We start from the raw sequence: 20,571 nt of genomic DNA, 5'->3' as shown, positions 1-20,571 counted from the left end.
AATGCCATAAAATGAAAAAGGGAGAGAAGGTAAAAAAGCAGGAGGATGAAACCATGCGCTATTTACAGTCTACCAAAGAAGTACATTTGGAAAGTAGCCGATTCTCTGGATTCTCAGCTGAACTCTGCTGCCAGATAACAAAATCAAGATACAGAGATTATATTAGTCCTGTTACAAACTTTAATCACACAACTTGCATGATTATTTTAAGTAAGATCTTGTAACTGCAGTGGCTGAGTGAGGAAACAACCTAAAATAAAAATACCTAATGCCACATGACATCGTGTTGTCATGGTTACAGAGAAATCGCAAAGTGCTCTCCCATTGGTATTAAACCATTTCGAGCCCTTGCAGCCTAGCGCACTCAATCACTTCAGGTGAAGTCGGTAAGGGCTCAGGGTGTAGGGAGGAAATCAAGTTTTTCTATTGTAATCTTTTTTCAAGTAAAACAAAAAAATCAAACCAAGTTGAGAATGAAAAGCATTTTATTCATAATCACAATATTTGAATCACTGATGTGCATCCCCAGAATACTTTTCTGAACGGTAAATAAATAGTTTACTAAAGTGGAAACCTTAAAATCATTTAGAGTACAAGACAGCAGGTGTGTTAGAAGCTTAAGATAAAAGCAACAAAGGCAAATGTCGATGCACACAGAGAGGAAGATGAAGGGGACCAGCTCATGTCCAAAAAGTCTCCTTCCATTTTCACAATTCTTATTTAAACATTTAAAACTTGAACATGACATAAACTCAAGAGCAGCGTTTTTATACGTTTAATAAATATTCTGACAGGTGAGAAGATTCATACTGGGAAGTTAAACTAATGTGGACGTGATCAAACTAAATCAGAATCTCCTAAAAGTGTCTCGATAACTGAACATTTAATTTATTTTGAAGCGACCTAATTCCCACGCGTCATGCATTTCAAAACAACATTTATTTCAACGCTTTAAAAATAATTTACTGGATAACATAATGAACAACCCACCAATAACTCTATAACTTGTTCCATCCTTTGAAGAACATTTTTTTTTAAATCAAACCTTCTCCTAGAGCATCCTGGAAGACTCTAAAATGTAAGTTTAAATTCATAAAACTTAGTTTGCATATACGTTAGGTAGACAGATATTCAGAGGACAGTGAGTTTCTTAAATCGACAGCAAAGCTTTTTCTCCAGAAATAAAACTGCAGTTCCTTGAGTGTCCACTTGAGGCTGTCTGCAAAAGCTGAGCAAAACTTCAACTTTGGGCTTCAAAACGCCTCTTCAGAAACCAACAGGTGACATCGCTGAGACTACGTCCATGTCCATGTTATCTTTTTTAACACACGGATAAAGCTGATGTGAGCACAATCAAACTTCACTGTGATCACGTCTCTTATTCACTTCAAAGAGGTGATCGGGCTCTACTTGCCACTCGACGTCCCTGACGCCCAGCCTCCACCATCAGACTGTGTCGTCCATACAACCACGGCCGTCTTCATTCACACACAGCCTGCTCCGACCTCCATGTCAGCGGCAAGAAAGTGTGGACAACATGAACCAGAGGAATACAAAGGAGAAATCCTTCCTGCATATTATCCCGTCTCCCCCCCATCCCATTTCTTTTGAAACATAACAATGAGTAAGGTCTTTTACCTGCTTTGTGTAAAGCGCCTTGAGATAATTTGTTATAACTTGGCACTGTACAAATAAAGATTAATTTCAATGTTAGAATGAAATAGAAACAAACAAGGCTGAGAAAAATAAATAAAACAAGCTGTCTTCTCAAACGCCGGACTCGAGAGTTTATAAGCAGCCATGTTTAAATCAGAGCGAGGCCTTCTTGGCTCTCCTCCTCCTGTTCCTCCGTCTGACCGTGCTGCCGGACGTTTCCGTGTCCCTCGACTTGCTCAGGTCCTCCATCTTCTCCTGCTCCATCGCAGTCGTCATCTTCAGGGTGATCTCCAGCTCCTGCAGGACTCCAACCAGGTCCTCCTCCTCGACACCCAGATCGATCTGACCCCCCCCTCTCTCAGTGTGTTCGTGCAGATCTAAACTTCCACTTAAACAACTCTCTGGAGCCACATCCTCCTCCATCACGGCGACATCGGATTCTTTCACCGCTTCTTCCTTCACATTCTCTGACTCTTCTGCCTCTCCTCCTCGTGTGACGTCCTCAGAGACGTTATCCCGCTCGGCTCCGTCAGCTCGAGTCCTCTCAGCGTCGCTCTCCGGCTGTGGACTGTGCTGATGCTGACAGCAGCAGTCGGAGTGATCCCAGTACTGCTGAGTCTCCTCGCCATAATCTGTAGAGCCTGCAGAGAAATGTCAGGTGTCAATAACGGACCAGCGTCTCATTCATCAATATGTCAGTGTGCTAAAAAACGATTTAATGATTAGTCAACTATCACAATCATTATTGTGATAGTTAAAAATTAGCTGAAATTATTCAGCTGTTGGATTTTCTTAAATTAAATGTGAACATTTTCACTGTCTATCTTTGGGTTGTGGATAAATTGAGACATTTCAGGATAGTGTGCGGGCTTTGGGGAAGAAAAATCAAAGAATCAAGAACCGCATTCAGGAAGAATATCTAATGAAGTGGACGTGTGTAGGATCAGGTGTGTAAAGAGGGGGGGGGGGGGGGGGGGTTGAGAAGGCCCCTTCATGTACCTTCCCAGTCGTCCTGGTTCTTCTTCTGTGGTGCCACGTCATCTACCATCTTTCCCTCCTGCATCACCCGAGTGATCTCTGTCAGCTGCTGCAGGAGGCTCTCCTCCTGATCTGCCATGACACCCTTCACCCTGGCACACACACGCGCACACACAGATTGTTATTTACATGAATTGAAAACTGTTGTGAGTGTGAACTCAGGCTTCTCATGGTTTCCCGTCATTTTACTTTACATTGACATCAGCTGAACGTTCATTTCTCATACTGAGGTGTCTCCAATGTGGCTTATTAAAAAAAAGGTTAAATTTGATACATACGTTTAGTTATGTTCAGGGTTTCGATGATAATAAGTCTGAAGTTTTATGGTAAAACAGCTCAAACATCTGCAAGAATAACATCTAATGAAGAACAGACACATTTTCATATTTCTACAGACGCGTCTCCGTCTTGGCATCGCTCCACAGCGTCTGTCCAATATCTTCTTCATTTATGGAAGATTTATTTCTCATCTAAAAATAGTTTTCAATATATTTCATGTAGAAGAATCCAACATTTGCAAAGCTTCCCTCATATAACACTCTGCGTTACCCTGTGTGCTGCAGCTTCGCCGTCCAAAACGTGTTTTGGCTGTTCAGTCTAGCAACACCTGACACCCCGCTGAAGTTTCCTACTTAAAAAGGGTGGGACCTGAACCGAAAAGGTGAAACCTGCTGGAGCCGTTTCTTAAGAAAGTTAAGAGATGTATAAAAGCTGCTTTGTCATTAAAGAAGAACGTCTCAAAGAAACAGTGATTGAAGGTTTTAGTGTCAGAAGGAAAAATTCACTTTACTGAAGTGTCATGTTTGTCATTATCTTTGCATTGGAAGTGATTATCACGCGTCTGTAACTCAATCAGCACAAAATTAAACTAATACGCTGACTGAAAGCGGTCACTCCCGTCAGGAGCAGAGAGGGAGGAGGCGGATGTGCATGAAATCATCCCTCGGTAGGCACACACACACACACACACACACACACACACACACACACACACACACACACACACACACACACACACACACACACACACACACACACACACACACACACACACACACACACACACACACACACCTGTCAGGGCTATGCTGGACGTTGGAGACGATATTCTCCATCACCAGCTCGGTTTCCTGAAGTCTGTCCTGAAGCTGAGCCAGCTCGAAGTCAGCTGGAGGAACGACGGGAAGAGAGAGGCAAAGAAAAGAGAGCAGAGAGAAACTTTAAAGACCAAACACAGAGCAGAGGGACGAGTAGACGGCTACATCACGATGTTTCCACAGCTCAGGTGGAAGAAGTCCATCTTTCTGTTTGACGCATTTAGGAAACAATATGGCAGGGAAAAAAAAACAACATTTATTTATTTCTCATTACGTTAATGCACTATAAAGATGAACGTTCATGTCAGAAGTAGATTTCTGAGAGTGCAGATGTGACACACACTTTATTAATTTCACAGGAAATGGGTGCAAAGACACGGCTTTGTGCACAGTGGAACAACTTTTCCACTAATGGGATTGACTTTTTTTTTCTCTCACTAAGTAATTGTGTTTTTTTTTACATCACAACTTGTAGGTATATAACAAAGCTCCTCTGGCACCTTGATTATTCATCACTTTCTTTTCCACTTTTTGCACTTCCCACCCATGAACTCTTCTACTTCACAAATGTTAATTTTGATAACTGTAACGATGTAATAACCACTAAAATACATAAACCATTTGTTCAAACTGTGCAGCGCTCCTGTCGAGTATTCTCCTAACTACACTTAACATCACACATATATTTGGCCGATGCTTTTGTGCAAAACAAATCAAGAAAATAAATGTAGAACTTAAAACTCAAGAAACAAGAGTCACTGCTTAAATTCCACCAGATGAGTGTTCGGTCAGTCTCTGCTCCACCAAGGCAGCGGAGTCGATAGGATTTAACTTTATTGAATGTTTCTACTTCCACTGTTTCAACTACTTCGAGCGGAGGATCGAGCGGGACAGAATCTTATGTGCAGCTTGTTGTTGTTTTTGCGGGTTTTGATACGGTTTTATACCAATTACATCTTATTGTCTTGCCCTGCCGTGGGTCATTTTTTTTTCACAGGAATTCCTTTGTCAGGTGACTCCAGCTGTCAGACGGTGCTGCTCCTGAAAACGCAGCCTGTGGGGGTTGACGGACGAGGGAGCACAGAGCCGTAATGGAGCAGAGCGAACGCGTAATGCAGACGTATCTGGTGGAAGTTCTGGGTTACATGTCTTTAAAAATGAAATGGCAATACTCCCTAAGAAAATAAAAACACTAAATAACAACTATGAGCACATTCAGAGGGCTTGTTGTTTTAAAATGTAATGAAACATATGTGAAGTGCCTCAAGTTGTAAAACGCTAAGAGTAGAGTATGATCTATGTTGTGTGATACTCACTGATCTTTCTCTTCGTGTTCTCCGAGCGCACTGAAGGAAATCTGCTCTCACACGGTTTGTTGTTCCCCTTCGATGTGATCTAACAAAGACACAAGAACAGAGTTTTCAAAAATCATGTATATACATATATATATATATACGTATTTCAAATATACTCAAAGCGCTTTCACACCACATGTCACACCTAACATTCACACACTGATGGTAGAGGATGCTATGTAAAGTGACCATCAGGAGTAATTCATCCATTCATCCATTCACACATTGCTGATGAAGCAAAGATTATTTCATGAAAATGTTCACATTTTTTGAAGAAAAGATTTGGAGCAACTCGGGGTTAAGTGTCTTGCACATCGGACATGTGGCTGCGGGAGCTGGGGATTGAACCCCTGACCTTCCGGTTGAGATACTCTACCAACTGAGCCACAGCAGCCCCGCTGAATCAAAGCTGGTTGTTCTAATGAAGCTCAGCCTAACTTCAAACTCATTTATTAATTCATCATCATTCATTCATGTTACTCCCTCTCTCCCTCGATCTTCCTGCTCAGATGATTAGCTGATTAGGGGCTTTTACTCTACACACCAACCAGATTCCACAATGACCTCTATCGACCAATCGTCCTGCTGCTGCTCTCAAATTTTAAAATTCATTCTCCTCTCTTTCTCTTTCAGTTTGTTCGCTGCGACCCTCCTCCATCACAGACTCATGCATTCATCTTTACAGTGTCCAGCTCCTGAGAAGCCCCCTCCTCATCACATCCTGCATACTTCCATCACCACCACCAGGGTCTAGACTCCATCAGGGGGTATCCTATACTGCAGTCGGCCTCATTACCCCTTTAAAGTATAAAGTATACAGACACAATAGAGTCTATTCATCAAAGATATTGCAGATTTATTTTTAAATCTGTAAAATAAGTACATTTTCACTCATAATTAAGTATAACTGCAGGATTTTGCACTTCTGCACATGCTTCATTTTTCAACCCCGGAGGTTGCCGCTTGGTTAATAGTTTATCGATAAGAATCTGCATGTTTGCTTGCGTTTCACCTTGAACAGGATGTAGAGGATGTAGAGTAAGATCCCGAAGCCGTACACAGGGATGATCTGTCCTGCCAGGTTGGATTTGCCCCCGGTTCCGGCCCCCGTTCCTGCTCCCTTGGCCCTGGCGATGGCCTCGGTGTTATGAGCTCTGGAGAAACCGGAGCCTGCCGCCTTTTGTCCTCGACCGTCAGGAGCCAGCTGACGGTGCATCATGGGAGGGAGGTGACCTGAACCTGCAGAGGAGAGGACAGGAGAGGAGTCAGTTTTTAGAAATGCACATGACTGATTTACAACATGAGCAGCAGCAGAGCGAATCTGAAGAACAGGAAATGTCCAGGACTGTGGTTTGTGTGAATTGAATGTGCAATACAAAAGTAAAACAAAAAATGTAAGAAAAGAAAGAGGAATAAGATAAGAAATAAAAGCAGTGAGGACAAAATTCACACCCAGTACTTGCGGTTCAGTTATTGCACATTTGGCAAAATTAATAATTGTCCAGTGAAGTTTTAGTATTGCACAGTTGGATGTTACACAGATAGTTGTTCAGATTAATGCATAAAGCACAAGAAGACCACCAACTTTATTTACTGTTTTCCAGACGTGTATAATGTAGAAGCTCACTTCCCCTTTGAAACAGAAACCTTTGATGCATATAGACATGAAAATGGTTTATACTTGGTCTGCAGCTTCTTGTCATCCTCTCATATTTTTAGGCATTCATCGGGCAGAAACACAAAGATACGGTTTCTTGGGGTGCCAGTGGTCTAGTGGTTAGTTTGTGAGCTCCATGTACAGAGGCCACAGTCCTCAAGTGGACAGTCCGGGTTTAAATTTGACCTGTGGCTCCTGTGCTGCATCTCCACACTCACTCTCTCTCTGTCTCTGTCTCCCTGATTTCTGGTGCTATGTCCTGTGTCTCTAATGAAGGTATAAGAAGCCCTAAAATAAATCTAAAATAAAAAAAATTCTTCTTCTTATACTGAAACAAATGAAATAGTCGCCGAGGTGTATCTGGCGCCCTCTAGAGGGATGAGAAAGTAATGTAGGTATAAAGACACACCGGTGATGTTAAATTCAAACTGTGGCATGAAAACAACAAAATACGCCACACACCCCGACCTTAAAATGAGATTAAAAAGATTCCCAATCATTCATCCGACCAGAGGAGGTGAAAACGTTTCAACAGATTCAAAAAGAAACCATTAAATGTGACGCACCCTCAGCAGCATCCTTCCTTCCCCGGGATAACAGCATTTTGGGAAGCAGCAGAGCGACGCACAGCAAGAGACACGTCGCTAGGGTCACCTTCTGAAATGTTGACATCGCCATAGCAACGGGAGAGCTGTTCGTCTTGCTGTGTTGTAAAATCGGTGGGGGTTTTTTTTTGGAGTAGGGTTTACGGTGAGAGGAGAGGAGACGGACCGGCGCAGGTTGATGTCGGTCCTCATACATCGGTTGAACTTCCTTATTGACTGGAGGACCGGAAGTGCACCGGGGCTGCAACTCGCGACTTCACCACCAGGGAGCGACAAAGGAGCGTTTTGAAGCTGCGCACAGACTTCCCCTAACACAAAGCGCATTGACTTTAGAAATCCCCCTGCAGAGACTTTATAATTAATACAAAGCGTAAGACAAAAGCTGCTGTGCATGTTAGGAGTGATTATCTTACACTTTATATATCTTTCAGATATCTGCTGCTGCCAAAATACACATTGTACAGAACAAGCTTTAAAAAAAACTCCTATTTTTTTAACCAATAAAATGTTCACTACAGTGTACATTGATACTCCCACAAGTTCAGAGGAGTTCAGGGATGTTTTTAATAACTCAAGATTTATTGACATTAATGAATAATGTAATTTTTGTAAAGTTGAACCTGAAGCCATATTTCACTTGTTCTTGGTTCGACTTTTTTGTGTAACTTTCTGGAAAGACAATGAGATCTGTTTTATGTACAAAAAAAAAGTACAGGGTCACAAACCTCCTCTGGTGCTTGATTCATGTTATATTTACAGCTCAGATGTTTCATTTAGACCACGGGGGACTGTTTGAAAAGGTGGAAAAGGGGGATAATATGTCCTCTAAGAAAACTGTATGTTGTCATTAACCTCTGTCTTACTAGCAAAACGTCATAAACATAAGGCCAAAGCTCTTACTGTAGCCCAACTCCTTTAAAGCTTTTTTATTGGATAAAGATGTTATTTTGAGTTTCTTGTATTAGTAACCAACATACATCCATGTCAATAATTTTAGTTTATTCAAAACTTGGGATTGAAAAGTTGCGATTTTTTAAAAAATAAATTGGTGATGCTCAGCAAGAGCAGTGTGGCGGATTTTTTCTTTTCGATGAGAAGAGTTTTTGGCAATAAACAGGACATGATCCCATACAAGAGCGTTAAACTGTCTCACCAAAACCTGCACAATCTGACAAAGAGCTTCAAATGAGAGATTTGTGAACCTTTGTAAGTGTAAGTTGTCTCTTAGTAAAATGTTCATGATATGAAGTTCAATTCGATGTTTGACAGAGATGTTGGCTTTCCCCAAAATCAAAAATGATTTATTATTGTTCTTCATTGAGATGTAAATACATGTACCTCTGTGTTTATGAAGTTAGTACCTTTGTTAATGTGAATTGTTTTTGTACATGATATATGCATGTCATGAGGTCTGAAAGAAAAGGAGAACGAAGCTTAAAAATAAAATCCAGAACACGTTCACTCACTGATCTTTAGTACGTCTATTTGCCTCTGTGCTTGTGAAGTTTTTACCTTTATGAATATATATTTTACACTCATTTTAAAGTCATGAAGTGTGAATATGAGCATCATACACAGGAGAGATGTTTCTCTAAATATGAAGTATTTTAACGCCTGATTTATATCCACTTATCTTTGTAGCATGTCGTCTGCACCTTTGCTGCATGAAATGTTACAATTCACTTAGCAGACACTTTTATCCAAAGAAATGTACATCAGAGAGTAAGTACAACACTAATCCATTCATACACCGCCACCGAAGCAGCGGGAGCAATGTAAGGGTGTTGGACAATAGACATGTTGCTCAGTTAGGGATCGAACCCTCGACCTTCCGGTTATTGAGCCACAGCTGCCATGTTGTGGATTTTATATCGAGTCAATATTAAAGTCCTCCTCTATGCAGTTACTAGATTTACTGATCTGTTGATTTTCAAGGGAAAATGTTTACTCTGACTGTTTAAATCATGATATTTGTTGTTAGTATTAAAGAGGATCTTTTAATGATTGTCTCTCTCTACAGTCTCATCTGCTCATCAGAAAAATGTGCACTCAATCAGTAAAACATTTTCAGGAGCAGGTCCACAAAAAAGAGAAAAGCAACTATCTGCAACGCTGATGATGAAGGCTTTGAGCTGAAACACGTCCGTCTGCTGATCTACCCAGATAATAGGAACTTTGAAGGACCCTGAGTGTGCTGACTCTTCTGTTTTCTTTTGGTCATGGCAGAACATAAATAATAAGCAAAGAAACTGAACTTGTACTTCAGTTTAATAAGTCAAGAAAAAAAAACAGCTCGAGATCAGATTGAAAACAAAGTCTGTGTGGTTTGATGTTCCCCTCGGTTCAGTCGAGTCTTGCAGGAGGAGGTGAAAGAGAAGCCGATGATCCTCCTGTGTTGGAGGCGTTCTGGATCTGTGACTATGTTTCTGTTTGTTTTGGGGCTTCTTCCTGCATGCCGCGTGGGTGGAGCTCACCACAGAGGACGGCTCAGAGACTGCCAGAACAATTTGATAATCAGAGAGAGTTTTGAAAAAGACAACTCTGTGTTTTCTCTGTGATGGATGACTTGGTTGATGCTATGCGCGGCCTGATTGGCTCCTCTCCATCCGGCTCGTGTTTCAAGTGTGGCGCACAGACTCCCCAAATTGTCTGCAAACGTTGAATGAAGGAAACGTGGGGAAAGAACCACGTTGAGTCCTCTGGAAAATATCCTCCTTGATAGTTTCATGATTTTTGTCTTTCTCTGGTCCATGTGATCAGAAACAAAAAGTTTTCAAGATAGTTATCACTCTTATCCTGAGCTGCTGGAAACGTCTCCAGGTTCAGCCTGAAACATGAAGCCGATGAGGGCCGCGCCGCTGTGCTCTTCATCGTCCTTTCTGGCTCACAGTCATCCTAAAAAAAAAATTAAAAAAACATAAAGCAGCTCCAGGTCAGTCTGTGAGGCTTCAGAGGTTTAATACAAATATGTGTGCATGCTAATGGCAGTTTCCAAACATAAACGTTATTTTTCCTATATTAAATCACGGTGTACATTACATATTAATGGTAGTTTCAATTTCCAGCGATGGCACCATCAGTGGGAAAATTACATTTTTCTCTCTCTCTGGTTTTTATTCCATTTGATGAATGTGACAATAAAAATGAGACAGTTTTACATGAACCGCTCCTGGTATCCTTGGTATTGGTTTAAGTCTCAAACTGATTTTAGAAGATGAAAACATTCGGTGTCTTATTTTATGAAGAGTTTTGCAGACTGGTGCTGAAATACAGTTCCCAGTTTTTAACTGCAGTAATTTGAATTTGGAGTCAATAACGAGGGGTTATTTGAGTTACTGTTGTCTTTCTATCAGCTCGAACCAGTCTGGCCATTCTCCCCTGACCTCTGACCTCTGACCTCTGACCTCTGGCATCAACGAGGCATTTTCACCCAGAGAACTGACGCTCACTGGATATTTTCTCTTTTTTGGACCGTTCTCTGTAAACCCTTGAGATGGTTGAGCATGAAAGTCCTAATAGATTAGCAGTTACTGAAATACTCAAGACTATTCCATCTGGCACCAACAACCATGCCTCGTTCAAAGTCACTTAAATCACATTTTTCCCCCATTCTGATGCTCGGTTTGAACTCCAGAAGATCTTCTTGACCATGTCTTCATGCCTAAATGCATTGAGTTGCTAACATGTGATAGGCTCATTAGATATTTGCATCTACAAAAAGTTGAACAGCTGTACCTAATAGATTGGCCGATGAGTGTGTATATACTGTATATAATTTAAATGTGTAAAATGTATTGTTACAATATAAACTGCGGACCCCAGGGTGCTATGCTGAAGCTCATGAGGATCCAAAGAATCATACTTGTGTGATTGTATTCAACTCAAGTCCTCAAACGTATCAAAGTTTACTCATAAAAAGAAAACGAATGCGATCTCCTTCAGTCTAAATTGGTTTCATTATGAACTCTAAAAGACCTTAAAACCAACCAAAAGTCAAAACTCTTCCCTTCTTTCAGAGCTGTTGTGTGTTTTTTATGAACTGTAGTTGTAGAGTCAGAATCATAATGATAGCTTTGGCTGCTGGTGGCTTTAGAGTATGTGTGTGGACCCAGGCAGACCCTGAAACCCTCATCATTGTGGATTTTGTGGGTTTTTTGCTGCACTTGTTTTCAACCTTCACTCATCTGCCCTCACAGCCAACCGCAGCTCACGCCCACCAAGAGGCTCCCAAACAGTGTAATCCTCTGGTGTTTAAAGCTTTGCAGTCTTTGGATGTGTTTAAACTTGCAGGCTACAGGGTGATAGGATTTAAAGATGACAATGTATGCAGAATGATGCTTTGAGGGACTAAAATGTGATAATAGAGGACAAACCTACTTTTGTTCTCTGATCAACAATTTTCAAATCACAGCAGCAACTTTGTTGTTTCTAGTGATTTACCAAACTGCCCCACATAAATATGAATTCATGAAACTTGAGAATATACAGAAGTTATGATTCTATAATTTCTGTTATGATGCACTGTTTTATTTAGAGCTCTTATTTAGTTTTAACTTTGGGTTTTGAATTTTATTATTTAAAAATGAACGCATGTGTTATTTCACTAAGGCCTCGTGTCCACCTAGCGTTTTTTCCGGGCAGAAAAAGCGCTGGCTGTGCGCTCAGGAGCATTTGCATGAAGCGTTTGTGCTCTGAGAAGAAAAGCGCTGTTGACAACCGCCGCTGTATGACCAACACTGCTCCATTACTTTTTACTGCACGTTTTAAATTTGAGATCATTTTTTACCCCAGCAGACACGGACAAAGAGCAGGATGTGAGTACATGATATGATCTGTAGGAGTCTAAAATACGGGGAATATCATACATTTTGAAAAGAGCGCTAGTGACATTAGCAGCGCTTTTCTGAAAAGTTGAAGATTTTCAACTTGAGCACTCAGAGCGGCCGTACAAAAAAAGCAGAACGATTGTAAAAAAGACGCTGGGCGCTGAGCTTTTCATCCAGGCGGCTGCTTTCTGCTGCGAATGCTCTCTACCTATTGAAAACTGAAAGCTGACGCTCAGAAAAAAAACGAAAAAATAGCACAGGACTTTAGATATGGTTTTATCTAAAATAATGTAGGCCTAACTCTGATACTGATACTCCTGTATTTGACGTGACAGACATATAAACCGCCCTCAGAACGCTACATATTTGTGTGACAAGATGCAGACTTCTTCAAAGAAAATATGGTACAAAATATCGCTGCATGGATTGTCTCAGTGATGCCAGCAGCCTGTGGTTTGAAGTCTCATGACTACATATGGTCATATGTGGGATGAGCCTGTGAGCTCACTTGTATACCTTCCAGATATCTGTGTGCATGGTTTACTTCAAACTGTCAGAGCAGCTGTCCGGGCCTGTAATTTATCGTCATCACAATATTACCTCTTATTGAGCCTGCCTCTCTGCACTGCCATTAAGATGGCCTCCTTCATAGTCCAGCTGGCACAGGATCATGTTGTTCTTCAGGAAAAACTTGTCTCCCACGCAAAATCTGCGGAGAGAAACAAAAATATGGATCTAGGTCTTGGTTCTTGCTGGAGCTGAAGTGAATCATGAGTTCCCCAGTGGAGCATTTGAGGCATATTTTCAGCATACATCCCCTGCTATAATCAGAAAATTAATCTTGCATGATTGCTGCGTGATTAACTCCCCAAGTGATATACAAAGTCTTTAACCCCCTCGAGGTTTCTAACTGTGCAGTACATTTCATCGCTTTCTGATTACAATGCATGCTTATAATGACCAGTGGGCTCACTAGCACACCTCCCAGATAAGTCAACTGAATTTGATCTCCCTGGCTAATTGCTCCCCTAATCTTACCTCTGGCGGCAGAGCTGACAGGCAAAGCAGTCTAAATGGTAGACGTTGTCTCTGGCTCTCATCACCATCTCAAAGGCAGGGATCAGCTTACTGCAGGCTGCACAGTTCCCTGTCACCCCAAAGAGCCTGCAGAGAGACAGAGGGCGACAAGCAGACCTGTAGTCTGGACGCACTTAAGATACATTTCAGCCAAAAGCTGAAGAGGCAGAAAGAAAACACTGAAAGAAAGAGTGGATAAACTTAAAAACCCCTCTGTCTGGGTCACTGTCACAGACGTAGAAAGTGGAAAACTGCACTGCTTTTTCCTTTGGATGATGACTGGCTTTTTTACTGCAGTGGATAATGTAGCACTTAGATCATATCTTAACAACAGTTAAGTGGGAGGAAACATTTACATCAGCCTCCTGGTTGATTTCTATAAACTTTGAATACTCCCACGTAGCCAAAAACGTGTCAATGGTGCCAAAAAACTCCCATCTTCACAGTAAAATGTCAGTTAAATCAGCACTAATAGAATACGCCTAAGTCAGCCAAATATACTCTTCAGTTATGATTATAAACACAGAGCAAAGGTGTTATATTGAAGGTTCACCACTTTAGTTTAGTCATTTTAAAAGCTAAAATTAGCTAATTAGCATCAAAGTCAAAGGGAGCCATCCTACCATATCCATATACCATATCCATAGGACCCAATGTTTACAAGAAAAAAACAATATTGGCACAGATACAATCAAGTTTATGGTGTAAATATAAAGAGCTAATATAATAGGATTACAAACAAAAACTCTGCATCTGAGTTAGTGTATCAAAAATTGAAAGCATTAGCACTAACAAAATAAAGCTAATGTTAGCTAAAGCACGTTCTACAGCCATGCTAAGGAGGACAAGCTGACATTATAACATTGAGCAGTAATGTTAATTTAAAGTGTGGACAGGTGTGAACAGTAGTTTAACAGGACTATTCATCTGAGTCCGTGTCACAGATGTTGAAAATATCAGCTCTGAAATTAGAGTCAGCGTCAATGATGTGAAAAGCAGCACTTTGAATCAAGCTACTGTTAGCTTTTTATGCTCACAATGACAAAGCTAGCAAGTTGAGTAATAATGGTTACACATTTCATCATTGTCGTTGATATGAAGAGTGCAAAAGTTCAACGAAACCTCAAGTCTGAGTCACATTTGGAGAAAATGTGAAACTGCACTCATTTCTGAGTAGATTCTTATATATTCACAAACAGAAAATATTGCTATGCAAACTATTGTCTATAACTTGCTAGTCACAGCACAGCACTACCATGTTGACCATAATAGTTTGGGAAGTTAGCATGCTAACATTTGCTAATTAGCACTCAAAACAAAGGGGTTGTCCATGTTCCTAGGTCTTTTGTTCTCTTGATTTTCACTAACAATGTAAGAGGTTAATGAGGGACTGAATCAGTGGGTTGAGTTGACTCGGTTGAGTAAATAAAATCGTTAAGAACATTTTAGCGGCTCTGTGAGCGTTTTGAGCTTCATGCTAACAGCAGCTGACGTCCAGTATTGTTTGTATTCAGGGACCTAGGTGTAACATAGGGTATGGTAAAGGTCATATTTGAAGTTCTAATTTGACAAAAAAAAGGAGATAGATGTTTCAGAAGCAACTGAAAGATTAAAGTCATGGAAATCTGTCTCAACAAAAGTGGTGGACAAACTGACTGACTGACTGCCACGCTGCTAACACAAAAAAAGAAGACGCTAGCTCGAGTACAAAACATTAATCAAAAATAAGCTGATTTTTTAAATGGAATAATTGACTTGATACTGTTGATAATATGAGTTACTTTAGTCTCATTTTTTGAGGTACTACATTATAAGTTTTTATTGATTCTGCTCAAAGACAGTTCTGTCCACCATCTGATCAACTGTTTCTAAATGTGATTCTGAAACTGAGCAACACAATACAAAAGAAAAATACTCATGTGGTTTTTAATGTGGTCGTAATATTTTTAAAACAGTGAGTTTCTCCAAAAGTCTTCATTTGCTGGGAAAGTCTCTGAGGTTGAAATGTAGCTTAGCATTAGCTACTTAATATTTTTGGAACGAGCGTCATCGCCATTACAAGAGAAACAAAAAGGCAAGATATTAACAAAAAGGAAAGGAAGCAAAAAGGAAACAAAAAGGCAAGATATTAAATAACTTCTTTTATAGGTCGTTTTCTATGTGAATAACTCGTTTGGTTTTTGATGTCCCCACACCCAAATGGAAAACAAACCCCTCCATATTGCAAAAAAACATGTAATTTCTGTTTCACGAAGAAAAACTTCTTTTTTTTTTTAAAGGACACGTCAGCTGAAAAAGGGAATGTTCTCAGTTCCCATTGCAGGTCTGAATAAAGGTTATCATTATAAACAACCCTCTGTTGTTGTTGCAGTAAACAGATGCTTCACTTGTTTAGAACCAAGAGGTTTTATACAGAAAACGGGCTGGCTCCATCCTACCTCTCTGACCTTTCACAGCCGTATGTCCCATCACAGTCATTGAGGTCTGCTGATCAGGCACTTCTAGTTGAACCTAACACTATAGGCTGAAGCATAGGGGAGACCGGGCTTTCTCAGTCATAGCCCCTAAACTGTGGAACCAGTTGCCCCCCCCCCAGGTTAGGCTGGTTACCCACATTGCCTGTGTTTAAATCTTGTCTAAAACGTATCTGTATGCTTTAGCGTTCGTAGGCCCAGTAAAAGAGTTTGTTTGTTTTGTTTTGCTTTATCTATTGTTGTTTTTTCTTTTCATGCTTTTTATCAATTTGGTCAACTCTGTTGTTTTCAAATGTGCTCTATAAATAAAGTTGGATTGGACTGGAGAAAGGTCAGCTGTTAAAAGCTTTATAATAACTTGATATCTTGTATTTTTAAGGCTGCTGATAGAGAGCAGTGCAGTGGATATGCAGATGTTTAACTTTATTTGAAACTGTCACTTACTTTAAGAACCTCATGGCTGATCATGCCCCAGAGCACATTTAGCAGGTAAGAACTTGAGAGTTAATGTATTACAATTTCCTTAAACTATCATCTGATAACATTCGAACTATGTCCTCAAACTACCCGACAACAAAAGCCTGTTATGTTTGAAAAGGCTCTGTGACTCACTCTTGACCAGCTGCAGATTGCCTCACCTCTCATTCACCTCTAAAAGCATGAACAAACGGCTCCCTAAGAGCCTGACACACATGAAGATAAGTGGCTGCTGCTGATTTCCATATTCCATTAGAGGGAAAATAGAAAAGGAGGTTTGGGAGTAACCGTTATGAAAAACGAGATCCACGGAGGGAGGGAGGGAAGTGCCAGAGCCTTGCAACGACAAATGAAAAACGTCATCCAACGAGTGACCAACATGGGAACAAAAGAGAGTCCTAATTAAAGCGAATGTTCTGATCTAACGAGCCTGAGTCCTGAGCAGGCACCTGGTGGGTTTTTTCCTTGTCCTTAACGAGGCTACGAAGCTCAATGCTAATTCTCTACTAATGGTCCAATTAAAAGAAATCACATGGTTTTAATCCTGCTCTTCAAAGGCTTTTGGTCTGCACCCTCGCAATGATGAGGAAAACAGGAGGCAATCTAGCCAATTTAACTGTCAAAAGGGGTTTTGGTCTCTTAAGTGCAGCGCGGCTAATGAGAGACTTAGCTCCAACCAAATCCAGCTGGATTGTACATGAGACTAACACATGAGTTCAGCAATGTGGCTGAGATATCAGGAGTTCCCCTGCTGACCTGACACCAGACGTCGTTATTTAAGGCAAGAAAATGAAGGTTGTGTAACTCTCAGAGGAGCCGTTCGAGCCAGATTCAGGTTTGTGTATAAGTGGTGTCATCAGGATTCATGGGGGGAAGATTATAAAGGTTAAGCCTTGTGCTAAAAGTTGGTAATTTAGAGCATACGTGTTTATAAATTAATTGTGCAGTGATTCACAGAAAGAAGAGGTGGGCTGATAAATGACCTCACTCAAAGGGTTTAGAAAGGAGCTGTTCAGACAATCTCCAAACATTTATCTTCGTCTGAAGGGTTTATAAAGAGGGCCTGAAGTGCTTCAAAGTGCACTAAGTGTTAGAAACTTAGGGACCTATTACATAGAAGATACTGCCTGTAACATCAGAGTGTCGGATGTACTGAAAGCAGTCTGGAAAATAGGCTTTTTCGCTTACTCACCAAAAGTGGAATACGTAGGTGGAAATGGGACATAAGCTTAGCTAAGCATGACATCACAATCTGGAGACAGCTAGCCACCTTGTAGTACCTCTTAGATTCACCCAATATTTATTATTGTTTATTCTGTTAAAAACTGTGAAAGTGTTACAACAACAATCTGACAGGCTATACCAGCAGAGATCCCAAGAAGAGTTATTGGTCCCAGGAGGACAAGACATTATCCAGCACATACGCTCCTTTCAATATGAAGACTTGACTAACCCTGCTGTGTGTTCTCAGTTTTTATGCTAAGTTTAACTAATCAGCTTCCTGCTCCAGCTTTGTTTTTCTCATACAGACATAATAAGAGTTAACAAATCTTTTTTTTATCAAATTCTCACCAAGAAGGTTGAAAGGAAAACACGTCATGTTGTATATTGAGTAGCTCTTTGCTATTTTTACCTCACACTGTCTTTTCTTTTTTCATTGTTTACGGTCTTAAAGAAGGTTGAATTAGCAAGATAATGGTTACATGACCAGGGAGAGGCATAAACCAAAGCTTCATTATTCTACCTTCACTTTGCTGTCTTTCACAAAGACTCAAACTAACACAATGCTCACTCTTTTACTATCACTTGAAGCTCACTGTTGAAGCTCACTGTTGAATGATGCTTTTTTGTCATCCATCTTAGCCCTTATCTCCAAACTTCTTCATATATTGAAAAATGTGGTTTGGTACTTTTGGTTTCTTTTCAAATGAATCCCCTTTTTTAAATACAGCAGCCATCTGAAGAATTCAATGAACAATGCTGAGTCATGATATGATGAGAGAAAACAGCAGCATGTACAAATGTGGGTCAAACACAGAGTCAAATTTTGTTCAGTCATTTAGATTATTTTATGTATTTCTACGAAAAACAACCCAACTTTCAGTACGATTTTCAAAGGTTTGGGATACAAACGGATGTTGACAGTTCATGTGAGTTTCAAGAATTTGTCTGGCTGCACATTTTTGACTGAAAACGAAACAGAAACGGTCAATCTGACATCGACTGAAAGCAGTTTTTGGGGTTCTAATGGTCAATGCATATTTGTCTTCAAACCTTTAAGTAAGTTTTTGATGGCTGGCAAAGGCTGCTCACTTTAGTCTATGTTTGTCCTCAAACAAGTTAAAGAACTGCAGTGTTTCCTGATTCAGTTTCTGCATGGTTTTCAGTGGGAGGCCATCAGATTCAAGCTGAAAAAACCTAAATGATTATCAATCAACCTATTGTTTTTTCACCTGGCTTAGCTCTTTCAGTGTTATAGGGTTGCTAATAATTTACCATTATTTATATTCTGCAAACCCATTGGGTTAGTTTGCATCTTCCTGTGTATGGTTATGAACAACATTGCTACATTGTTGGTGGAAACCCGGATAGAAACACATAGACACCACGATACTGTAAAACAGTTTATGCACGTTTTTGACCTTTCTTTGAACCCACAGCTTGAAATCACACAAATAGAAACCTGGGTGTTGTTCCTATAATGTATACAAGGAGATTTATCACCATCTTCCTCATAAACATTATAAAGAATCTTATCAAAAACAGGGTACTAATGGCAACATTAGTGGGGTCTGAGGTTACTTGTTTTAAAAAGTTGCACAATACTCTCAGTCTCATTTTCCCTCTTTCAGCCCAGATACACCTGTAGAGGGTTTCGGGTTACCTCAGGTAGTCCCTGCGGCAGAGGATGAGGTTGGCCCGGGTGTAGAGGGTGGAGCCCAGGCGGCCCAGGCGGCAGTCACAGCAGGCACACTTCAGACAGTCCTCATGCCAGAACCTGTCCAATGCCTGCAGCATGAAGCGGTCCCGGATCTTCCCGTTGCAGCCGGCGCAGGCTCTCGGCTTCTCTCTGGACTGGAGGGGGACGAGAGACACACCTGGAGAGGACACAACAGGTAGACGGAGGAAGACAGACGCACACAGAGACAGGCTGGGTTAAGTCTGAAAACTCAAAAACATGTGCACAGCTTACTTATGAGAATCTTACAAAAAGGAAAGGTATCACAGAATCAATCAAAAGCATTTATTGACACACTAGGGAAGAAACATCTTTTTTATTTTACTTAACTAATCACTACATGGTGATGGTAACAGTTATTTATAGTAATGAAAATGAAAAATAACCATAGAGCACCTTAAATACAAGGTTAACAACACGTGCATATGATGGGAAAATGTCTATAACGATTATAAAATTAGATTAAAGTCCATAATGCCAATATGTCCTTTTTATTCATCTCATTAATCTAAATAAAAGTATTTCACAAGATTTTAGTTTGACATTAAAGTTATAGGGAAATCTGTAATTTGCAAACACTTGTGTTATTATTTTCTGCAGCACAATCCTTCCAAAGTCCTAAAACCAGTTCCTGCAGTCTATGTTCGTTGATAGCGAACACGTTCATGTCGTAAAATGTACTCACTCTCCTCCTTGTCCAGCACCATCCTTCAGGAGAACGACAACAATCCAACAACAGGAGAAAAGACTCCGCTTCTTCAGTAAAAAAAAAAAACAACAAACACTCCGAGGGCTTTCACACTCCGGTAAATTGCAGAATCAACATTCACCCTCAAACTTCAGCTCCGCTTCTCATAACCACGAGGGAAGCCAAGAGAAACAGCCATAGAGCCGCTTTTTGTGTGTCTCTCTACGCGTAAAGAAAATATCCTCACAGCGGGTGGATGAAGACAGCGAATCCGTGTATCACCTTGCCGGCAGGAGAGATGTCCTTAAATCAAGAGTGTCCGTGTCTTATCTGAGCTGATGTCAGTGCAGAAGGATGTCTGTGTTTGTGTGTGCTCACAGGCTGCGGCTGCTCCTCTGCACACACTGAACCTCCTAACACTGCTCCCTCCTTTCTCCCTCTCTGCAAAAAAAAAAAAAAAAAAAAACTCCCACAGTCAAACGTTTTTTTTTTTTCTTCTTCAACGCTGCGTGCTAATTATATAAAGTCATTACGCTCAGATCTGATAGTAACCGCCCCCTCCCTCTCTGAATCAATTATTCAATAGACAGTCACACACCAGGACAGCCCGGGCCTGAGGTGTTTTAGAATGAGCTTATTCAACTCCAAGGACACCAATTATC

The 20,571-nt window shown here is 40.6% G+C and overlaps 2 protein-coding genes across 2 annotated transcripts; both read right to left on the bottom strand.

Annotated features, from left to right (window-relative positions):
- Window positions 1–467: 467 nt before the first annotated feature.
- ric3b (RIC3 acetylcholine receptor chaperone b) lies at window positions 468–7,632 on the bottom strand. The gene is made up of 6 exons (XM_020636440.3): window positions 7,370–7,632; window positions 6,159–6,385; window positions 5,108–5,186; window positions 3,769–3,862; window positions 2,656–2,786; window positions 468–2,297 (listed from the first exon to the last, which is right to left on the bottom strand). Exons 1-6 carry the CDS (start codon window positions 7,602–7,604, stop codon window positions 1,810–1,812), a joined length of 1,254 nt encoding a protein of 417 aa, XP_020492096.1. The 5' UTR covers window positions 7,605–7,632; the 3' UTR covers window positions 468–1,809.
- A 687-nt stretch (window positions 7,633–8,319) lies between these two features.
- Window positions 8,320–20,341, bottom strand: LOC109985964 (rhombotin-1). The gene is made up of 5 exons (XM_020636432.3): window positions 19,907–20,341; window positions 19,147–19,360; window positions 13,273–13,398; window positions 12,835–12,943; window positions 8,320–10,303 (listed from the first exon to the last, which is right to left on the bottom strand). The coding sequence occupies exons 1-4, from the start codon at window positions 19,926–19,928 to the stop codon at window positions 12,838–12,840; spliced, it is 468 nt and encodes a 155-aa protein (XP_020492088.1). The 5' UTR covers window positions 19,929–20,341; the 3' UTR covers window positions 8,320–10,303; window positions 12,835–12,837.
- Window positions 20,342–20,571: the final 230 nt, after the last annotated feature.

This window comes from Labrus bergylta, chromosome 7 (assembly GCF_963930695.1).
Source record: "Labrus bergylta chromosome 7, fLabBer1.1, whole genome shotgun sequence".
NCBI classification, from domain to species: domain Eukaryota; kingdom Metazoa; phylum Chordata; class Actinopteri; order Labriformes; family Labridae; genus Labrus; species Labrus bergylta.
This window is presented reverse-complemented; position numbering and strand designations above follow the sequence as displayed.